The sequence below is a fragment of the Anabas testudineus genome, chromosome 22 (genome assembly GCF_900324465.2).
Source record: "Anabas testudineus chromosome 22, fAnaTes1.2, whole genome shotgun sequence".
Lineage (NCBI taxonomy): Eukaryota > Metazoa > Chordata > Actinopteri > Anabantiformes > Anabantidae > Anabas > Anabas testudineus.
In genome coordinates, this window is record NC_046630.1 from 16,023,979 (window position 1) to 16,046,858 (window position 22,880).

Sequence of the window (22,880 nt, forward strand, 5' to 3'; positions counted from 1 at the left end):
ATAAATGCATTTTGCCGTTTGCTGCTTTATATCCCGGCTTGTCTGGGCCTTCAGGCCCCGTTTGCCTGGCGAATGGCCGCCTCTTTCGCACTCCACGCCATCCAGTTTGTAAATCAGGCCTGCAGTAAAAGTGTCCAGTTCAAGCTGAGGTAACGTCATCACAGTTATTTTCTCACACCTGACAAAGCTCCTCCTTTCATAAACTATACTGGATGACGTGCAGGATCAGACAGTCACAATAAACCACACCACTGAGAGAAGATTCACTGAATCCTGCCGCCTCCTTTCTACCAGTCTACAACTGCCAGCTGTTACAGTCTGTGCAGAGGTCAGAGGCTTTACGGTGTTTGGAAATCGATGCTATTGCTCAGCTTATCCAAATGTAATTTTTCTGCTTTGCAACACACCCGGCCCTTATAAAATCACATGCAAGCAGCACCCACGAGCAGATCGAAGGGTTAAGCTTTTTGTTTGCATTGCCCCTTTAATCCGCTCCCGTGCATTGCGCGCTTCATCCATCAGAGGGCGCATCATCACCAAACCTCTTCAACAGATATTCCCCTAAAAAAAAAAAAAAAAAAAAAAAAAAACCCCGTTCTCTGACTGTGGAGCCACTTTAACAAAGTGTAGGACACACCGTCCAAGTTTGATCTTTTGCACGACATTGTCACCACGTGCGTGCCTGTTCAGCAGCGAGCCTGAATCCCGGACGCTCCTCTCTCCTCGGCTGGAGTCGGGACCGCTAAACATCCCCGTCCGAGAGGGAAACGAGGAGTGGGAGACGTGAAAGAGAGAGAGAGAGGGAGAGTGAGAGAGAGGGAGAGAGAGAGAGGACGTGAACGGAACGGAGCCAGAAATCACAGAAAGCCAAAGCCGTCCACACGCGTAACGCTATTTTTGGGCGTGCGTAAAGGCGCGAAACTAAGTAGCGTTCCCCGGATAAACGTAAACACTGGTTCTTCTCCTTTTTCTTTTTCTTTTTCTTTTTTATAACTCTGTTTGTTTTTCCCTGTTTCCGCTGCCGCGGATGTTTAGATTGTGTTGTGGAAATAGAGGAGCCTCGGCGCTGTAGAAGGACTGGAGTGTACGTTGTCTTGTTTTCTTGATCTCTCTCTTTTTGTGCGTGTGCGTGTGTGTGAGTGTGTGTGTGTGAGTGTGCGCACGCAGTAAATTGAAAGCCTTTAACTTATGAGGAAACGTTACATGCAAATGCGGCGGCTGACTCCGGACTCCGGTTCAACAACTGCACACATCTGAAACAGGCAGTTTTTTCCACACTGTGCAGCGGGCTGTCCTGCTCGGTTCACTGAAATGTGAGACACTGGAGGGGGGGGGGGGGGAAGTCGGTACATGACAAACCGCTGCATCCAGCTGTTTTGTTTTGCCACCATCGTAACCACGCGATTTGGATTTGATGTGCTGAGAAAAACTTTTTTTTTTTTTTTAAGAATGAAGAGAAGAAAAATCCCGTAGCACGTCTCCGCTGTGTGGTCGCGTTTTTGCTGAGCTGGATCTGCTGGGACTGTGTTATGATTTGAGGCTTCATCATCCGTGTTTAGAGGGACGGGAGAGCCGCCATGTGTTTGGAACGGGGGTACAGCGCCGTGACCTACTGCGACTAACACTTTAGAGTTGTGAAATCGCCTGGCATCGAGGTGAGAGTGAATGATCGAGGCACCCGGGCGCCTATAGGGAGCCAACCGGAGTGCCTGCTGGTGCGCCGCGAACCGCCGCTTTTCAGCTCGCTGTGAATCACTTCGCAGGACTCGGTTACTTCGCGAGGAGCGTCTCCGGAGCCGATATGGAGGAGTGGAGACAATGCGGGCGGTGGTTGATAGACTGCAAGGTCCTGCCCCCGAACCACCGGGTCGTGTGGCCCTCTGCGGCCGTGTTCGACTTGGCACAGGCCCTGCGAGACGGGGTGCTCCTGTGCCAGATGTTGCACAACCTCTCGCCGGGATCAGTGGATCTGAAGGAGATCAATTTCAGACCTCAGATGTCACAGGTGAGACAGTGCACAGACACTTTTAGTGCTCTTTGATTGCCAGGGCAGCAGTTGGCCACTGATAATAATAATGATGATGATGATGATCATCATCATTATTATTATTATTATTATTATTATTATTATTATTATTATTATTATTATTATTTTTTTATTATTGCTTTGATTGACTGTTTGAAAAGTTGAATATGTGCAATATTTACAATCCCGGACTTTCTCTTCCTGTCTCAACCAGCCCACTTCTTGGCCTCAGTCCATCTTAGAGCTACACTTTATCTTTGATAACACAGTAGTTCAACACGTGTTCTTCAGTAGTTGTTTTAACGCACGCAGGATCTTATCAGGTTTGGACAGGTGCCTCTGCCCACAAATGGAGCCCCCTGGTGCAGACCTCAGGTTGATGAGGAACCGGTTTGTTGCTTTCTGTTGTATTTAAAAGTGTAATTGTTTCATTTTCTATCAGAAAAATCAGGAATATGAAGAACTGACAGTTTGCATTGATGCTACATTTTACATTAGAGACTGTTCTGCAGGTGTCAAACAGGTAGTGCAGTTCCAAGGGGAAGGGAGGAAAGATAAGAGGAAGTGGAAGATTCACCTGTTCAGATATAAAACATTCAACCAGAACACAGGAAACAGATTGACAGGAGGCATCAGCCAATCACGGCGCAGACAGTGAGTGAACAACCATTCTAGCCAATCGCGGTCAGCCTACAGCCAATTAACGCGCCCCCAGGTTTGATGGCGTTAGTGGAGCAGCCAGCGCGTGTGCGCACCTGTGCGCACCTGAGCCATGGAGCTGGGCGCTCAGAGGACACGTCCAATGTTGACGAAGCTGCAGCTCAGCGGCTCCGGCGTGTTTAACCAGGACACCAACAAGGTAAAAGTGGCAGCACTGTGGCGAAAACAGGCCTCGAGTCCGAATTCAGCTTTTCACCTCCTCAGACGCGTTAAAGTGCCACTTTACTGAGCTTGGAGTAGCTGAATCACGAGATGTCTTCTCAACTAGGGACCTGAACCTCACATTTAAGATACATCTGCCTAAAAACTTCTGAAAACTAAAACAAATTGGCCCATAAAGAATGATAAAACAGCAGCAAACTGATCGGTTTAGTCTCTTCTGTGATTTCTAATTGAATGAGTTACTCAACACAGAAGATATCTATTATAATATTACTGAATATTTACATTAAGGTGAAATAGGTTGCTCCTCTTAGGTGTCTTGTCTACTTATTCATCAAATTTATTTGCAGTCATGGACTCTCTTTTATGATTAAAACCTATATTAACTGATGATGGAGTAAATATGATGAAGAACCTGTTGCTTCCTGTTGTAACTGTCACTAAGTGAGCTACCTGGTTGTTGCCACTTGTCGTCCATCTTACTGTTCAGTGTGCGTTTTCTGATCCGCACGTTAGAAAAGTAACTCACCTAGTTGACATGAAGTGCAACCAAAGAACATTTATCAAACTGTGGCTTTCTATTCTCACTGTGGGAGGTGGGTGGATGAACGCCGCTTTCTAAACTGAGCCGTGCACGTCGTAGACCACTTCAAGCCTCATCTGGACTTTCGTTTAATAGCGACAGTCCAAATAAAGTCGTTGTGTGTTATGATTTAGAAGAGATTTAACTTGGTGCTCCACTTTATCTGTTGTTTAAATCGCTTATTTATTGATTCTTGCTGCAAACGCAGGCGTCATCGGTGATTCAACACAGTTTAAAACAAGATCCACTGTATGTCATGTTTCTCATTTAAGGAGATGGTTTAATATTTGCATCCTGTTAAAAGTAACAAAGTGTATATACTCACTGACAGCAGTGATGAGGTAGTGTGACCTTTAATATTTCCGTAGTATTTAATATATCTGGCTGTGGGTACAGTATAATTAATAGAGGCAGTGTTTCTTTTCTCAGCTTTTATTGTGGTTATCTTTACAGACGAGGCACCTAAATCACATTTATGAGAGCACCTGTATGGTGGTAGCAGTTTAAATCCATATCTGAGGATGATTTGATTTTTTTTTTTTTTTTAGAAAGCCTCCCATTTGCATGCATGCAGATTGTTTTCAGTTACTCTTATTCTAATGCCCCACAGAGGCCAAAATAGCCGTCATGTCAGAACGATTGCCCGCTGACAGCACATTTGTCTGATATTCTTGGCACACCTTCCGTGACCCCTTTCTGTCATCATAATGTGTGAATGTGTCTGTGTTGTGTCTGTCTGTGTTGTGTCTGTCTGGCTTTCAGTCTGTGTCTGTGTCTGTGTCGTTGGCTGCTCCTCTCTCTCGCTGTAGTCAGTAAGTTGATCAGTACAATTTAGATCATGAATTAATTGTTCAAGTTATTTGTCAAACAAAAAATATTATGTTCTGTATGAAAATCTGCATTTCTCTTGGTCTTATAGTTGTAAATTGAACATTGTTAAAAGAAATTGGGATTTCTTGGCAGGTTAGACAAGCAAGTAAAAGGCATAGCATTGGTTGCAGCCCTCTCCCTCTCTCTGCCTAGTAACCACCGGTGGCCTCGACTTATCAGCTGCAGAAGCTACCGACTTCCATGATTACAAGGCTAGAGAGGGGCTTGGATGGCACGCTTTGATCCGCCCACTAATCCTGTACTCCCGTTTCCTGTGTGTGGAATCTGCAGTGAGGGTGGAAGTGGTGTTCTCAGTGACAAATTGGGTTAAACACCATGATGGCAGCAGAACAGTAGTACGTGATTTATGATCATGACTTATGAAAAAGGTCAGTGCACATGTGCTTTAACACTCAGAACACACAGTCCGCGGCTCAGTCAAATGAAGAGGAGGTAAAGTGGAGCGATTATTTTGTTTGCTCTGGACAAAATGTGCCTTTTTCTCTCAACGGCTCCATTCGCGTGATGAGTGACAGCTTCCGAGTTTTGCTTTTGAATATGGCTTAATGTTGAGCGTTACGCCGTAGTACACATTTTCACACAGGGTTCTGGTTGTAACATTGGTTACAATGTGGTGTCACCTCCTTCAGCAGCAGTGTGACATTCAGACAAAAGGGGTGTACTTCTCCTTTTTTCTTATGCCGACTAGTTCTATTCAGTCGCTGCTGTTAACACGCTTTAATCTCATTATTACTAAAAGCAGTGGCATTGATCCGAGCTTGTTCTGGTTTATGTTACCTCTGTTTTTTGTGTGTTATGTAGGGTATTAATGGCCCTATTCGTGTTTTGGACTGCAAATCAATCTGAATCTGTGGGAACCCTTTTGATGACATTTCATAGGCTGGACAATTGTAAATAATCGATCACCATAGTTTCCTGCCAATGGGTGCTCAGATTTCCATCTACTGTCGACAGGTTAGGTAGAATGATTCATAAATTACATGGTCTGTGGCTGTGAGTGCAAGTGGAGTTTTCTGGCTATGTGTCAGTCTAGTGATCCGCCTCTCACCTGGTGCATGCTGGGATAGATCCAGCCCCTTGGTTGTGTTGGGGATGGATTGATACACTCGTATCTGTGAATGCGCCACGGGATCAGAATAAATGATTCAAATAAATTCACTGACATTTGTTAATAAGAAGTGACTGAAATGTTAAAACTCTGCGACCGCCTGTAGTACAGATAACAGGAAGTGAACGTCAGTAAAATAAAAAAGGTGAAAGGTGATTTTGTTTTAGTCTCTTGTAAACTCTCATGTGTCTCCAAAAATGGCATAAAAACAAGGAAACAAGATCAGCACTGAGCATGGACTGAGCACAAAACAGAATAAACGTATGGTTAAAATGTAAATTCAGGTGGCCCAAACAGGAAATGCCCAACCATCATCTTTCCACTTCACAATGATGGCTTGTTGTTAAAACTGAAACATTCCCACCCACCAGCCTGTGATTATTCATTTTGAACACCGATCAGAAAACACTGGCCTTCTGATTGACATTTATGTTAGATTACTCAGCAAGCAACGTGTTGTTAACAAAAAGATGAGGAATAAGAGAATAGGAAATGAGTGGAGGTAGCTCAAAGAACCAGTTTGATCTTCATTTATGTGGTCAAACCAGCCAACAAACAAAACACAGCATTTTGAAGGGATGGTGAGACTTTCCTCTTTACCCCAAGGTTATAAATGTATGGTTAATGAGCTTTGGTGTTTGGAAATGCTTCAGAGCTCAAAGTGTACACAACCTGAATCCAGAGCCTTAGGCTATGTCTGAAAGACAAGACTGAGCCATGATCTCTGAAGCCCTTTGTGTGTTCAGCGTGTTTTTTCCCCCCTCATTCTTTTTTTTTTTTCCTGTTAGTGAGGTAGTTGTGAATACCTTTGGGATGACTCAGGCAGATATGTATGTGAGTGCTGCTGTGCTTTTATTTCTGTGAGCGTTTTGTTATAGGTGTGTACTGTAAGAGTGTGTGTGTGAGTGTGTGTGTGTGTGTGTGTGTGTGTGGGGGGGAGATGCTACAGTACCTGTGTTCAGTCTGCATCAATGTTGGCTGAGCCCAGAGCCCTCCTGGAGCTTCTCAGTTCTCCGTAGGGCTCCAGATTTCACACAGAGCCTGCCGCTTCCACTCACAGTAATTGAGGTTCTTCCACTATGTCCAGCTCCCACCAGAAATATTGGCTGCTGGCAAGTAACAGGAGCTGATTTTTAATGATTTTTTTTTCTGCTATTCTCACTTGGTCAATGGCTATGTAAACATGTCTAATCCTGAAGATGTATTTAAATAAGTGTTAAATAGGCTTCTATTAATCTGTTAATGTATTAAGTAACAATTGGCAGTCAGGAAAGACGGAACCAAAACAATGAGCTAAAACAGGCTGAGGAGCTCTGTAGAGCAGCACAGTTGGTTGCTGTTTTTTAATGCAGGATTACATATTTGGAAATATGATTAGCGGGAGAAATTGCATGGTAAATGCCTGCCCACATGTCTTTCTGAAACCTCTGTTTGTAGCTAGTGTGGGGAGGGGGTGTTGTCGACTGTAGGCAGCCGCCCAGCACTGCTCCCTCCGGGGTAATTTAATCTCGGCGTTTGGTCTACTTCTGACCCTGTGACCCCAGCACCCGTCGGATGCAGGTAATACTGCTAATGGAGCTCGTTAGGGACACGTCCGGAGCCGCACAGCTGGGATAGTGTCACTGGAAGCTAATGGGATTGACAAGGAGGGAATAGACCTAGGTCTAACCTTTTGCGTGTGGTAATCCTGCCCCTAGGTCTCAAAAATCAGAACTGTAACTTCTGATATTTGTTTGGCTTGTGTGTTGGTTTTTTATAACAATATGTAATTTCTTTGTATTTAGTCTGTATACTGGTAAATAAGGGGAAACAGTGGCAGTACAGTAGCAACGCTTTGAGCTCTGCTACAGATCATTGCGTAACTATTTTCACAGTGAGGTTTGACTGTTTAGAGTGCAGAGCAGTATTCTTGGAACTGGTAGGAATTCAGTGCCCTGTTCAAGGTCACTTCATTAGGGAGGATGCCTTGCAGCAGGAGAGAGGTTGAACTTTGTCAAGTCGAAGGACAGTCTTGGTATCTATTTGGACTAAAAATAAAATTCCTTTGGAAACGGAAACAACCACAGTTGAAGGTTTTAGACTATTCTGACCAGCTGTTACTGTCAAAGTTATGGCAATTTTTTTTACAAGCTGTAAATCTATCCTCCTAAAAAGTGTATCAACATGTCATCTGTACAGTCACAGCACTAAATGTCTTTATATCTCAAAAGACAAATTTTCCTTGGTCTTTACATTGACAAATGGGTTCAATGTTATTAGTGATTTTAAATTGAGCAATGAAATGTGAGGAAAAATATTCATTAGAAGTGAAGAGATTTGCCTTTAAACATAGCAGAACATATGGTTTTAGCCTTTCTAATCGTTCATTAGTGGGATAACACTGCACAGTCTATTGTAAGCAGATACATGTGATGCTGTGAAGGTGTACAGGATGTGGTGTTGTGTGCGAGGAAGAATGCACAGCACAGACTTAAATAGGAAAATGGTTAAGGTAGTGTTGTATGCAAGCTGAACTAGTCACGTAGTAGCTGAGGTCAGTTCACAATGAGTGCTACTGAAAGGTCACAGAGACTACAGCGGTTCTCCAGACCTGCTTGTACAATGGGATAAGGAAACAGGATGTGAATTTGGAATCCAGACAATCTCTTCTATTTCTGACTTTCTACAGACACTAAATGCTGGACATATTTGCAAGTGTTGTGAGTAACTTGTACCCAAATTTTAGGTATAATGTAAACTTTTCTGTATCCAGGCAGGTCCGAAGGAGCAATATAGATGTAAGCACTGATAATTCATCATTAAATACAATAAATTATTTAGTAAGCAACGAATATTGAGTAAATGTCATTAAATTTAGCCTAGTTGTAATAGTTTCACAGGTGTCTTCAAGTCAAATTGATACTGTATCTAGTGTAAAGTCCTACCTTTGATTGGTCCATAGGTTAACCCTTTCCATGTCATTCGACAGTTTAATGTGTCCACAACCATGACTTTCCTCTGATGAACATGCGTACCAGAGTTTGTAGGCATCATGAACCTGGTGTAATATCTGGGGAAAAGAAAACCACTATATCTAACTTGCTAGTCTCTTCAACAGAATATACAGTTTGTCTGGGACAGGATATGACTGTTATTGATAAAATTCACAGCACCAGCACGATCTCACTCGTGTGGTGCTGACCCGTGATGCATTTCTGACTTACTTAACCTCTAAGCTTTGCTTGCAGCATCATTGGACAACTATCCCGGAATAATTACACTTATGGGAGATAAAGAAAAGCGCTTCTGCCCCATAATGCAAAGTTTTAAACTTGCTGTATGTGTCATGTTATCCTCGCCCTCATTTGGTATTTTTCTGTGTTATGGCGCTCTGTACTGAAAACCAGAGCTTTGCATTTTATTAGAGTGTTTGAGTGTTTCAATAAACTCCACAACCTGCAGAATGTAAAATTTTTTTCTTTTCCTTTCGTTCTCTGCATTCTTCAGGGAACGCTGTTGTGAGCACAGTGTTCCTGCAGAGAACTCCAAGTTGACCTTATCTTTCAGACTGTCAGAGTTCAAGTGATGTCATGCAAAGACAGCTTCCAGCAAATCTAGTAAAGAGCATTTCACTGTCAAGATTGGAGACATGATGGTAGAATTACCTAAAATCTTTGCCTATGTGTTGAGAACTGCCAGTGGATTCTGGGATAACTCTGTTTGTATCTTGATAACTATCTTAACTAATCTCAGGGGACACAATAGACTTTGAGGAAGCAAATCCAGACAAAACGCCTGCTTGGCCTGCATGGAGATGGACATGTGATCGTGTAGCCTTATGGGCACCGTCTGATTTCTAAAGGGGCTCCATCTGCGTATTGGTTGTTGGGGGGGATGATTTGCATGAACATGCAGTGGAATGGAGCCTGAATCTTTGCAGAGCCAGCCGTGCTCTGCTGGGTGCCATCACTCCACAGAGAAACGAGATGGAGTAGGCTGTAGTCCTGTCTCTGTAGCCTTGAGCCAGATGGCTGAATGTCTTCCCCCTGCAGCTCTCCTCAAACCACACCACAGAAGATCTTTTTTTTCCCTCCTTCTTTTTTTAATTAATTTTGACTCTAATGTTATTAATAACTACTGTTTTCCAGTCCAGGCCTTGAGTGGCATCTGTCATACTCCACTGTCGGCAATGACACTTAGTCTTTTAAATGTTGGGGGGGGGGGGTTGTCAGAACAGTGTCAGAACAGAACTTGGCAGTCTAACTTAAGTGGTTGTGGTGGTCGACTCATTGCGGCTGCTTCCTGTGGTTGGTACCAGAGTAGCATCCGGATTGTGCTCTGGGGAGAGACAGCAGTTCCCACCCCCAACACACACGCTCTCAACCCCAGTATATACACACACTCTAGCAGCCTCTTTCTGTGGGAAAGATAAACAGCTTCATATTTTCTCTATCTCTTTGCCAAATGAAACAGATAATATGCACCCCTATGACGCATTGCCCCTGTGGCGGCAGTATAGGAGGCATGTTTTTATGTTACACTAGCCATGGATTTTTCAGGGCTTGGCCACAGAATCGCCACAAGAAGCGGCCGATATCCCATTACTGACGTGTATTGATCATATCACATAATTGGCTGTGCAATAGGAAGGGCACAAAGGTAGGGTTACAATGTTAGACTCAGTCCCATAAAGAGCGAGTACTTATTGATCTTCTCCACAGCTCAGTCTCTGGTTAATCATGCAAACAAAGTAGAACAGTGTGCTGCTGGTTATAGAGGGTGGAAGAGATCATTTCCTCACGCTCTTGCTTTAGTGATGTGTGGATTTGTTTGCAATTTGTAAATTTAAACTCCCTGTTGTAGCTGTGAGACTTTGTTACAGCATCTATCAGTGTGATCTTCACATTAATTGCCCCATTTTAGTTATGAATAATACACTATCTTCTTGTGTTTGTGATACTGTGACCAGCAAGTGCAGTGCTCATCTGACAGTTAACTAAAACAATAAGTTCAACTAATCATCCAGTCTTTTTAGCACCGATAATCTGTATAGTAGGAACTGGAGCTATGTTGATTCATTTTAATTGTTGGATTTAATCCAGTTTCCCACGAATGGAATTAATTCAGTTGAGTAATTATAGGCTTAAAGGGGGTTGGGGGGGTGGGGATAATGCAGTGTGTTACTCATCACCACTAGCACCAGTATCTTGCTCAGGAACATTTTGCTAGCAAGCCCTAAACCTAAGCCATTCAGCTGAGGGGTGACCTCTTTAACCACTGGCCTGTTTGAATACACAGAAAACAAAACCACCTAGACAGTTTTTAACTGACACTAATTTGTATTCTAAAGCAGACCTTAGAGTGCTTACAATCCCACTTTGTTAGTTTCTCCCCCATTAATATATCTGTAATAAGCTGCCATCATGCATACTAATGAAATTGTAATTGTCATTGTTAACAAAGACCACGGAAACTTACATTAAGCTTTTATCTACTGCTGGAAGTTATCTTGCTGAATGTTCATAGTCATTTAAGAAATCCTTTCTGGAGGACATAAGGAGGCAGAGAAGCTTTAGGGAAGAAAAGCAGCTCAGGGGGAAATCAGACATTCAGAGTATACTACGTATTATATTACATTTCCTCAAAACTGGATATGTGTCTTAGTTTACTGTGTGTGGGCCTGTTTTCCTTTATTGTGTAGCTGGTGTGTCATTTGTCTATTGTGTAACTGTCTCTCACTGTAACATGGCACGTTTTGTTGCCCTTTAGTCCAACAGGAACCCTTAAAAATAATAGTTGCATTGTTGTTTTATGCATTATATTATGAACAGTTCTGTTGTGTTAATCGCAACTTTTTAAAATGTTCATCTCATTCAGTGTTGTTGTAGAAAGTTGTTTCAGCATTTGCCAACGCTATCACAGATTCAGACATATGATTCAGATCATGAGGAAAGGAAATTGGGTATTCTGTTCTTTCAGACACAATTGACCATCTCTGTGTTTTTATGTAATGCAAACAAGTTGCCCTGTCCATGTGTGATTGATGATATTTCAAAAAACCAATTTCTCTTAAGTGCTAGCTAGAGGAAAGCAGGTGAGCTTCCTCAATCCCATTTCCCCTCGAAAAAGGTGAAGAAAAATGTAAAAGCTTCCACCAGTTTGGTGTTAACGTAATGAAAGCAACAGTCTGTAGAGAGGGAGGCTAAACAATTGAGAATTAAACAGGGAAAGCTCCTGGGGAAAACAAAGATGGGGGATGGAGGGAGGAGTGGGGCGGGGGTTGAGCACAGAAGCTGGAGTCACAGAGAATCTGATTGAGAGAAAGCTTTTAGCAGCTTTCTCCTGTGAAATTGAGCATGTCCCTCACACTGATGTTCGCCGCTCATCTGGCTCACCCTACATTAGCAGCTACAGATTTGGCTTAACTACACAAGACCGTGACACCAAGCAGGATATACGAACGCTGGGCTGGTCTCTGAGTTAGGAAACCCGTCCACACACCTCTAACTGAACATGGTTTAGTTATTTCGTTTTGCAAAAAGTCCCTTTTGGGAGACATAAGGCCTGACACATTTCTGTTGGAAGAGTGTCCTATTGTTAGTACTAGTCAATAATTAATTACTTTTTACTTTAACTGTGGAATTTAATCACATAACATATGAACTTCAATCGAAGTAGAATGCAACTCTGCAAAAGTGTTACATAAAAAGTTTTATAAACCGTCCACTTAGACATTTTTTGGAAGAAGTAAACACAGACCAGATCTGAAGAAGAAATCCTGCAACCTAAGCTGTTTTGTTTTAGATATGGCCTACACTGCGACCATGAACTCATTTAAACATTACCCAAATGAGCTGTGTACGACACAAATGCCGAGTCAGTTGGACCCAACATTAGATGGACTGTACCCACCAGCTCTCTAGTACAAAGTCTGTGTAATGTCCCATTGAGCCCCAGGGTGTAGAGGGCAGGTAGTTGTCCGGAGAATTTACTGTGAGTTGCCTAAATCAGGTGGAAGATTTCACATAGGTGAGAATGTGTCTGACACGGACAGTCATCTGTGTTGTGTGAAAGGGCAACTTCGAACAATGTCTGGACTTGATTCCCCCATACATGAGAAAACGGATCATGGATGTGTTATTAGTGTAATAGACAAATGCTGAGGGCAGGTTACCATTTATATCATGTACAAAATAATACAATCCTATTCTTCAGGACTGTAGTCAAGGGTCAAACATAAAATTATCCAATCCTTGAGAAAGTTTTACAAGGGTGTAATTTGATAAATCACAACGCAATGAAAAACAATTGACATGCCATCGAGAGTCTCAACAATTTTGACAAGTTCTTATAAACAGTGGTTAATGGGCAACTAGTGAATTACTAAGTATGCTGAAGTTTGTGCAATTTGATACACAGGCCCTGCAATAAATCCTATTATTATATTAGGACACACCTCTGGGGATAACTGCATGAAGATAAATATTATATTATTTCTCCTTGTTGGATAATCGGTGTCTTATATAATACTTCAGGCCATTCTCTAACAAAATGCTGGAGAAAACAGCGGAATCTCATACAACAGTGCACATTCCTGTAAAAGGCAGCTGCTAATGACAGGGTTGATTCATCTTTCTGTGCCTGTTTATCCAAGTTTTCCCCTTCCGCTTCTGAGGACATTCACCGCTTCCCACTTCCTGCTCAGCATAAGCACTTGGCGGGTTAGAGAGTAAGTGAGAGAAAGCGTTGTGTAATCCCCTCCCCTCCCATCCCCTGCACTTAGGCAGACAACAAGAAACATCTGGATGGAGAACAGAGGGTTCAGAACGCACCCATCCCCACCTTGGAGTCAAACAATGCTTGGCTCAGACTGTGCATTTGGAGTCTGGACACCCTACTGTTATCCTACCAACAGCACCCCGTGCAAGCGTTGCATTCTTATCATGACTTTGCTGATTTCTGAGAAGAACGTGTGGGTGTGCTCTGTTGTCGAGTGCTCACTGTGTTGTGCAAAGTGTGTAATTTTCTTTCTTTGAGTGGGGTAAAAGGTGTTATTTTCTTCTCTACGTTTCACTATGGCAACCTGAAACTGTTTCCCCCCAAGTTGTAATATTGCGTATCTTCAGTCTATCAGTGCGAGGTGTGATTTCTCACTAATTTTCACATTTCAACTGTCACTTTCTGTCTTTTGTCATTGAAATAACGTTCTGAGGATAATTGGATGAATCGTTTTTATGCCCGTGGATCTTAGTTGAGAGCACAGTAATTGCGCAGTGTTCACAATTTTCTGCCGTTCTTTTATTTTAAGACAAAGTTTCAGAAAGAAAGCTCCCTATGCTTATGTCACATGAGCATTTTCCACATCATTAATCCCATGTGAGTATCTCGTGCAGGTGCTGTAGCCAGAAATGGAACTGTAGAATAAAGCCGGACCAACTTCTGCTTTTACAACACTGAGATATTTGCCTTTTTATTCAACTGCATCTGTTTCAGTTTCCGTCCTCTCCCGCTGATATTTGTGTGGCACGGATGGCCATGTCGAGTCACAGTGGTTGGATGCTGTGGACAAGTTTCCCCCAAATGCATGCAAACTACTATATTATTTCTGCTTCCTTAGAGACATCTGGTGGTAGGTTAGTGGTTCTCCTGCTACTTGGGACCAAGACAGGCATTTATTAAAGAGAAAAAAAGTATATTATTGTATTGTAATTGGGCGAGAGGCAGGATTCACCCTGTACAGATTGCCAGTTTATCGCAGGGATGGAGTTTATTGCACATAAAGACCGACAACCATTCACACTCACAGGCAATTTCGAGTCAGCAGTTAACCTAACTTGAATATCTTGGACTTAGAGTACCCAGAACCAACCCCACATGGACACAGACAGCTGGTTGGGTTCAAATCCTTCTTGTTGTGAGGCGAGAGCACTATCTTTAGATAATTAATGTTAACGATTGTAATAAAAACTAACTCGGCAGTTAACAATCGCCACATTCTGGTGTAATGGTTTTGGTAGGAGAGTACACTGCACTATGTGTTCTTAAGCAGCAGTACTGTGTGCTCCTCAACCAGTTGTGCTATATGTGGACTTGGTCCTCTAATCGTATCAACCAGTCCTCGAATCACTCCGGCAAATGCTTTTAAACAGTTTCTACCAGTCCTTTCACAGTTTGACCTGTATTTGTATCTATATATTTGCCACACATTTAAACTGGGTCTTGCCCTCCCTTGTGTTTTCCACCATGTATTCATTAACTCACTGACAATAGGCTCCTCTCTCAAGAGCCACTTTGTTCCTGAATGTTTGAAACCGTTGCCCTCATCTTCAGGCATCCTCCTTGCAAAGCCTGTAGGCTTTGGTACGATACACTGAGACATGTGACCGTTTCCACTTTGCTGGCTAACATTTAGCTGAGAGGCTGAATGCATGTCGAGTTTGACCTGCTCGTCTTTGCCCCTGGCAGTGCTCTTTCATTTTTCTCATCTTTTCATTGTTTTTCCAATATGACTTGACCTTGACAGAGAGGTATAGGGGCAGCAAGGGTATCACGTTTTCCCTGACCACCTCCTTCAGATAGGCCACTGAGATGATAAACTACACTGCCTGGTGACATTCATCTTTTCCACCTCCTCTTCTTGTTACACCTCTGCCTTTACCTTCCTTCTCTTTGTTTCAGTTTAGACAGGAGAGAAAGTAAAAATCTTCTAGGTAGAAGATGATTAAAAAGTCTTACGAGATAGAAGTGTTGAAATTATGGATCTTGCTGAATAATAAAATTTGTAAATTTTTTAAAAATGGTTAAAACTGAAAACTAATTTTCAGTCATGCATTCTTTCAATATGCAAAGATGCATAGTTAATTTACCTGTAACAGCCTTTTATTAAGCAGTACAGTGGAACCTAATGTCACATTATTTTGTGCCCCACTAGAAGTGTGCTCTGTGCACAGACATATTGTATCTCTTAGGTGTTTAATTGTCTTTAAATGTCAGCTCGACTGATGACACTATTGGGAGATCATTACAGGCCTCGCTGGCTTAAATTAGCTTACCTCTAACCAGACAGCTGAATGGGACCAACTGTTGACTGGCTGTTTTTCTGGCAGAACTGATAAGTTTTTTTTCCTCACAGTGAAATTTAACTTGTGAAATCATGTTAGTAACTGCTTTGATTGGTAATAAGAAATTGGGTTTGGGCTTTGTTCTGTCAGGCATGCCTCCCTGTTGGGCATATTTGTGTAAAACAGAATAGTTGACTATCAGTCAGAACTGAACTTGCTATGTTTTCTTAATAATGCCATAGAAGAGAGGCAGTTTGTGATCTGTATTAATAAGGCTGGCTATTTTGTAATTGTGGTAGTTACAACTCTGGACCGCCTCAATGCTCTGGTGCATCTTAATTGAATTTACATAAGAGCCTGCTCATTTACATGTCTGGACCAGTTGGTCATGTAAATAATGACATTATCAATATACTGGAAATCATTTGAGTGAAAAACAAATGATTTCCATGTGCCACGGTGTTTGCATGTTGTTGTACAGGCACAAATCAAACTGAACTGTAATGACTAATCATCAACCTCCACGTTTTGTAGAAACATTTGGTGAGAGGCATAATGAAAAGAGTGATTTTTTTTATTTTTTATTATTATTCACAAGAAACGGTATCTGTATCAACTGAACTTAAAAAAATCAAGTCTACCACTTAATATCTTTGTGCTGGTCTGATCCTGTACTGTTAAAGAATTGCTGTTAATAGCATCTACTTAATTAGTGTTTTTCTTTGAGCAATCTCATAGTGTGTGTGTGTGTGTGTGTGTGTGTGTGTGTGTGTGTGTGTGTGTGTGTGTGTGTGTGTGTGTGTGTGTGTGTGTGTGTGTGTGTGTGTGTGCGTGTGTGTGTGTGTGTGTGTGTGTGTGTTAAGGCTGCAGGTTTGGCTGTCATCCCACATCTGTGAGATGGCTACAGCAGTGATAGGTGGGAGGGATGAAGGTTTGGAGGTCGACCAAGGAAACTTCCTAATCGAAGAACTCCATGAAACCAGACAGCTGAATGTTAGAGGCCTCCGGCCCCTTTTATCCCCTGCTGACACTCCTGTCGTCTGTGCTTCGTTATCCATTAATTAAAAAAGACCTGATTCCTGTTGCTGACCAGCAGAGGAAATAAAGACTAGTACTAGGACACTACCTGTGGTCAAAGACATGTGAGAGAATAATTAAATATTAGCAAATATTAAGAGATGTAGTTTTTCTTACAATCTGAAAGCGCTGTTGAAGATTCAGTCCATTTAATGCCTTTTGTTGTTGGGCAGATAAAGAAAAGCATAAAAATTAGTGACTTGTATTACATTATTTTTTGCCAGTGCCGTTTTTCACAGCACTGTATGTGTTACAGGTGTCTTTTTATTTTTTTAATCAAGATTATTATACAACCGAAATTATATATTCTTTCCTACTTTGCACCTTGTGCACACGCGGAGGATACAACACTGAGAAGTGTGGGAGCACTGACACTCTAAAGCTGCTGCAACCTTGAAGTGCGCACTCCTAATTAAAACAGATTCTGCGAGACTCTGAGAACAAACAAGATCCTGCACAGAAGTTTGGCTTCTGAAGCACAATCAAATCAATGGTATAAAAAAGAAGACATTTCCATTTTCTCATCTACTTTAATGACAGGTTCCTAACGCCTCAGGACAAACGAGAGCGCGGTAATGAGAAAAACAATAGGATGGCTTGCTAGACAACAAAATGTGATGGGAACACAGGATTCCCTGCCATTTGTTTTATACTGACTTTAATGATGCACTTGATTAATTGGCTATTTTGTTTCAAAGCAGTTTTAGCAGCACTCTCTGTTTGCAATGCTCCAGGGCAAAGCAGCTTAAAACTTTTCGGTAACATCTTCAGAATAACTACAGTGGCATGTTTTCGGCAGCTGTGTCCCCAAACAGTTGGAATGGACCTGAAAGATGTCCCCCCCCGCATGACTCTACTCTTCACTGCAGCATGTGCTTCTTAAATTATTCACCTGTCTGAGCTCATTAGGTGTATTTCTGGTTTGCATGGCAGCGATCGCAACTGTCATTACAGCTTCCTGAGAGCCATGCTTCGGAATGGTCTGCAGTGAGGAGAGCGTGCTTTCAAGGTGACCCAGATTGCTGCTTTATTAATGCTATACAAACATAGCTTTCAAAGGGCGTTCAGAGACACGCTGGAAGTTTGTTGATGTATCAAACTCAGGGAAACTGGCCTCGAGCTGCATTGTTTGCACCTTGTCGGACACACACAGCTCAAGCTCAAACATGCGGCGAGAAGATCTCTTTTCAGAGAGAGTAGTGGAGTGGAGTCAGAAATGTGCATCCTTGAGGAGATTAAAAAAAGAGCAGACACGGTTTGTGCATCTGCTAAATTTAACTGGAAAGGAAGACTTGGCGTACAGCTGCTGGTTTCTGCAGATGCACATGGTGGTTATTGACTGACTGCTGTCTGCCACTACAGTAGTTAATCTGGCAGCCTGGTGGTTAATGACTGATGCTCAGCTCTTTCAAATGAACTTCCATATTTTGGGGAGAAACCTGATTACTGGTGGAAAGTTTAATGGAACTTTGCATAGTTCTTCTTTTTAACTGTTATTTCTGTAGAAACAAGATACAGTGTCTACAGTTTGTTCATTATAGTATCCAAATATTAAACATAGAATTTACCTACTGTATAGCGTAATGCTGATGTGTAAATTTGCATCAGTTAAAAAAAAAAAAAAAAAAAGAACTCTCTGAGGAAACTAGTCAGCCAAGCAGCAAATGAATCCGGGGTGTGATGCTTCTTTTGTTACTAATGCAAAATTCAACTGAATTACTGTCACGCAGATGCAGAATATCAACACAGCACTACAAATGAACTTTCTAAAGTTCAACAGTCAATCACTAGCATTAGCCAATGCTGCAAAAAATACATATTCTGAATTAAAAAGGACAATTATACAATAAGAGATAAACATGCTGTTTGGGTTGAGCAGTGAGCAGTGTGGTGGTCGAAGCTGTGCAGAGCACTCGGCTCCTTTTCACACCTAAAACACCAGGCATGTGTCACAGAATGATGGATTGTTGCTTTTGGAAACTTTCAATAATTGTTCAGTCCTCCTCCCCCACTCCTTTATTACAACCCCTTTGTACTTTGTTTAAGGGAAGCTGTAGCCTTGAGCAGATCATAGAGTGTGGGCTGTTTGTCTAGTTTGCATTTCTATCTCATTTGGCCCATCCGTACCGCTTGTGTGAAAGATCTGACTGTTCATTTGCAGAATATTAAAGCCATCTGTTGGCGTTAGCTTCCTCTTCAGGACATCCCCCTGATGTGCTGTGTGTTTGCCATTCATTACAGAGCACGTAAAACACCCCAACAGTCCAATTAGATCAGTGCCACAGACCGACAAGACAATTGTCCCACACACATTAGACAGATCAGCAACAGTGGGTTTTGATGTGTTTAGCCATGCACGAAGAAAGTAGTGCACATATGCAAATTTCTATGCACGTGCCATCTGTAATCCTGAGTCGAGTTAACAAGTTCACAGTTAGATTTTAACCCCCTGCCTTCAGTTTTTTTTTTTTTTTTACTTTCAATAATCTTTATTCAACAAAATGTCGTCCAAGTGGAAAAAAAGGTGTAAATACAAGATTTTCTTTAAAAACCACGCCTCAGACATTCTTTAACATAAGAAGCCCTTTTCAACAGAATGCTGAGTCATAATTGCCAAAGATCCTTCCCACCGCCATCTGCATATGTTGCCAGATAGTGATGGATAGTTTCCAGGCTGAAGGCGGACCTGGGGATTGGTTGCTGCTGGTGAAAGGAGGGGAAGTGTGAGCAGGCTGATCATTGCACTGTTACACTGAGAAATTGATCAGGACGCTCAGGCCGGTGGCTCAGGCTCGGAGTTTAATGAATAATTTAAATCTGGATGATGACTCAGCAGTGGTGTGTTTGCCCGTCTTGAAAAATATACAGTAAAATCCAATATGGTTTGTTTTGTTTAAGGGGTGAAGCGTAATCCTAGTGTAGGGATACATCCATTCGTGTTCTACTGTGTTACTACAGTAGAATTCAAACTCCTATCAAGCATGTGGAGGCAGGATTGTAGATACGTATGTTTTGCAACTTCCCTAGATTGTCCCTCTACTCCTATCAGTTTTATAACCACAGCAAATGTTTGCATAAAAAGAAATGACTTTATTATTCTTCATTCTGACAACCGGATGTTTTCTTTAGCCTGCAACCGTATTATTTATTGTCCTAGGCCCAGATGCCGGAGGAATGTGTCTGTGTTAAAATATTCTCATTTGTAGAGCTGTATCTCTTCCAAAAAATAAATCGCCAGCTTACATAATGTCTGCTCACGGTCATCAGCCAAAGAAGCTTGCCCAATAGTGTCAGAAATGTCCAGAGCAGAAAGGAAATTCATTAATAACTACAAGCATCATTCTGGCAGTTTTTTTGGGCAATGATTTCTTTTAATGGTGATGTCTGTCTGACGGTTTTTTGAGAATGAAATCGGTTCTGTCATAATACACTGACGAGGAAACTATTGGATGATTGGCAGAACAGAATAATATTTAGGTTTCGGACTGTTTGAAGATGATATTTGAGACTCTGGAGAAGTTTCTGATTTTTCTTTTAATAGCACACAATTATTAATTTGACCCATCAATCAAAACAAAATCAAATCATGAATGAAAATAATCATTAGTTGTGGGTTTGTAATACACACTTTCTTTTGATGCACAAACCCAAACTGTTTCTCCAAAGTAGTTGGAGAAACAGCCTTTACAGCTCTTTGTTCCTTGATAATAATAAAAGTGAGATCTGTACAGACATTCTATTATGAATTATGGAATTCACACAGTGCATGTGACAGAGTGATTGCTCTGATTTAATGCTAGGAGCTCTTAGTCTCCGGTCCTGTCCCCTACTGTAGGCCAGAGCCACTAATGGATGTGTAGAGAAAACAGACTTGTCAATCCAACGGCCCGACTTCTAATGTAGTACTAAAATAATCAGCAGCACTGAGGCAGGGGCCCTGGGGGTGGTTGTTTCTGGTTCAAGGGGTCGCGGAGGTTGATGTGTCAAGCTGTAGGCTTGGAATCTGGGAGGGACGACCACCCACCCCAGTCACCAAAGGGACTGACCCTACTGGGAGGAAGTGATGTAACTCCACTGGGACGAGCATCAACGGACTGTTGTAGATCAAAAGGAATGTAGATGAATATGGACTTGATGTTTTGTTTAGTCAAAACAGGGTGAGGTGTAAGATTAACAGATTAAAGCAGATGGAGGATAATGGGGGTGGAGGTATGGGTGAGGCTTCTGGAATATTTTTGTATTGTAAATGTGATTTACGCTGCTAACAGTCTTCATCAATTGAATTGGTTAACCCCAACACTCTTTTAGCATCAGTTTTTTTCTGTTGTCGGCTGCAGTTCGTCTGAAACAATAAGTTGAATAATCATCAGTTGATCAATGGAAGCTTAACTGGAAACTGCTCTGATACATCAGTTAATCAGATGAGTAATTTTTCAACAAAAATTGTCACCAGTGTGAAAATGTTGAGATTTTTCAGTGTTTGCATATTTGAGGTTTGGACTGTTAATGAGAAAAGGCTGAAGATAAACATTTAAAGACGCCACCTCTAACCTCAGAGGCCTCCTTGCATCCAAAAACAATAAAATCAATGCAATAAGACTCAGGCAGTTTTTATTTACAAGTGATTTATTAGCCTTACAGACAGACTGGTCGTATTACTTCTGAACAACAGCCAAACTTAGGCTGTTCTTTGTGCTTAACTTACTTTTCAGAAATGATTAACCAAGCTTATACTGAGTTTTATGTAAGTTTATTGGTCATCCATGAGTTTCACTGCTGCAGATGGGTCTTTGTTACATGAGCGTAGAGGAAGTCAGGACAGAGCCTGTTTATTTATGGGTCAGAAAGGTCTTTTCCCTTCTCTGTGCAGCTCTTGAGTCAACGAAACAGCCAAAGGAAGCCCCATAAATGATTTCATGTCTAGGCCTGTAAGTCTTTTACAAATTAAGCAGCTGGTATGTTAGAATAATGCCTGGTAAAGTTTTCGGTGCTTCACTGGTCTTTGGGAAAACCCCATCTTCAGCTGTGAGGTCATCAGCAGTGGCTTGATTTTCACTTTGTGTTTTGTGACGGCCCTGTTACTAGCTGCTCTGAGACTCTGCTTGTGCTTTTATGAATGACAACTAACCTTGCACTGTGTTTGCCATTACACATAATTACAGCAATGTGAATTAAAATCCTCACGTGACTCTGACTAGAACAAAACTTTCATTTGCAAGTGGTATCTCCTGCCTGGAATGGACAACCACAAAAGAAGAGCTATAAAGCATGTGAGGGGCCTACATTCAGAAAGTGTGTGTGTGTGTGTCTGTGTGAGATGGGATCAGGAACTTCACGCTGGCAGTTGTGCGTGTTTAAATTGGGGTTAGCGCATAGGCAGTCACGCTTGGAGAGGACTGCTCCAGCTTCTGCAGCCGTCACTGTGACAACAACACCCACAGTCTTTACAATTAGCATTCAGTCCCTTGCTGATTAGCAGCATCATGTTTTGTGGACTGCAGAGACCCTTAGGAAAAAAAAAAAAAAAAATAAGATAGATAGACAGACAAGCAGGAATGCACACCAGGTGTGTATCATCTAGACCTGTTAACTATATAAGGTGAAAACTATTTGAACCACGTTGACCTGTATTGAGCTATTTACTCTGCTTTACTGCTCCACTCTGTTGTGCAAACAAATACAAATAGTCTATTAGTAGTACAAATATGTCATATGTACAGTAGGTGTCTGTCCGTAAAGTTATAAACGCCCCGTTGGCATTCCTGCCTCTGGTTTATAACAGATGCTATTTACATAGTAGTCCGGATAAGCGAGTAGTGTCATTAGAAAGACAGATTGTTTTGAAGCGGATGGGGATTTATCACAAAGCCAGAGTCCTGTGTGAATAATGAGAGATGTCTTTTCACTGATCCTTGCATTTCCATTCATTCTCTTTGATTCTCCGTGTTTTGCATATGGTTCTTTTTCCTGGGCGTAGCCTCTCCTGCTCTGTCATGCCTGGCCTCTTGGTCCTTCCTCGAGCAGATGGAAAAGCTACTATTATCACAGCTCTCCACGGCACCTCTGAGACTTCATCATCCTCATATCTTCCGCCTCATATGGGCCTCGCACGGCCCCTGTGTTGTGTTGCTGCCACACTCTTTGCATCTTTAAGTGTGTGTGTGTGTGTGTGTGTGTGTGTGTGTGTGTGAGGTTATCACTTTAATGCTTATCTGGTCATTTGCATTATCTGGGCACAGCGACTGCATTGTGTTGAATTTACTGATTGCTGTT

At 42.0% G+C, this 22,880-nt stretch overlaps 1 protein-coding gene across 6 annotated transcripts in view; it reads left to right on the forward strand.

The window, feature by feature from the left end:
* The first annotated feature begins 619 nt into the window (after positions 1 to 619).
* The window catches only part of vav2 (vav 2 guanine nucleotide exchange factor), a 151,970-nt gene continuing 129,709 nt past the window's right edge, over positions 620 to 22,880 (forward strand). For 3 of the 6 annotated variants that reach the window (XM_026339653.1, XM_026339658.1, XM_026339657.1), the window contains exon 1: positions 620 to 2,005. In XM_026339653.1, the coding sequence (XP_026195438.1) occupies positions 1,802 to 2,005 (204 nt within the window). In that variant the 5' untranslated portion in view covers positions 620 to 1,801. The remainder of the gene's footprint in view (positions 2,006 to 22,880) is intronic. The other 3 variants (XM_026339654.1, XM_026339660.1, XM_026339659.1) reach the window with 3 other exon arrangements.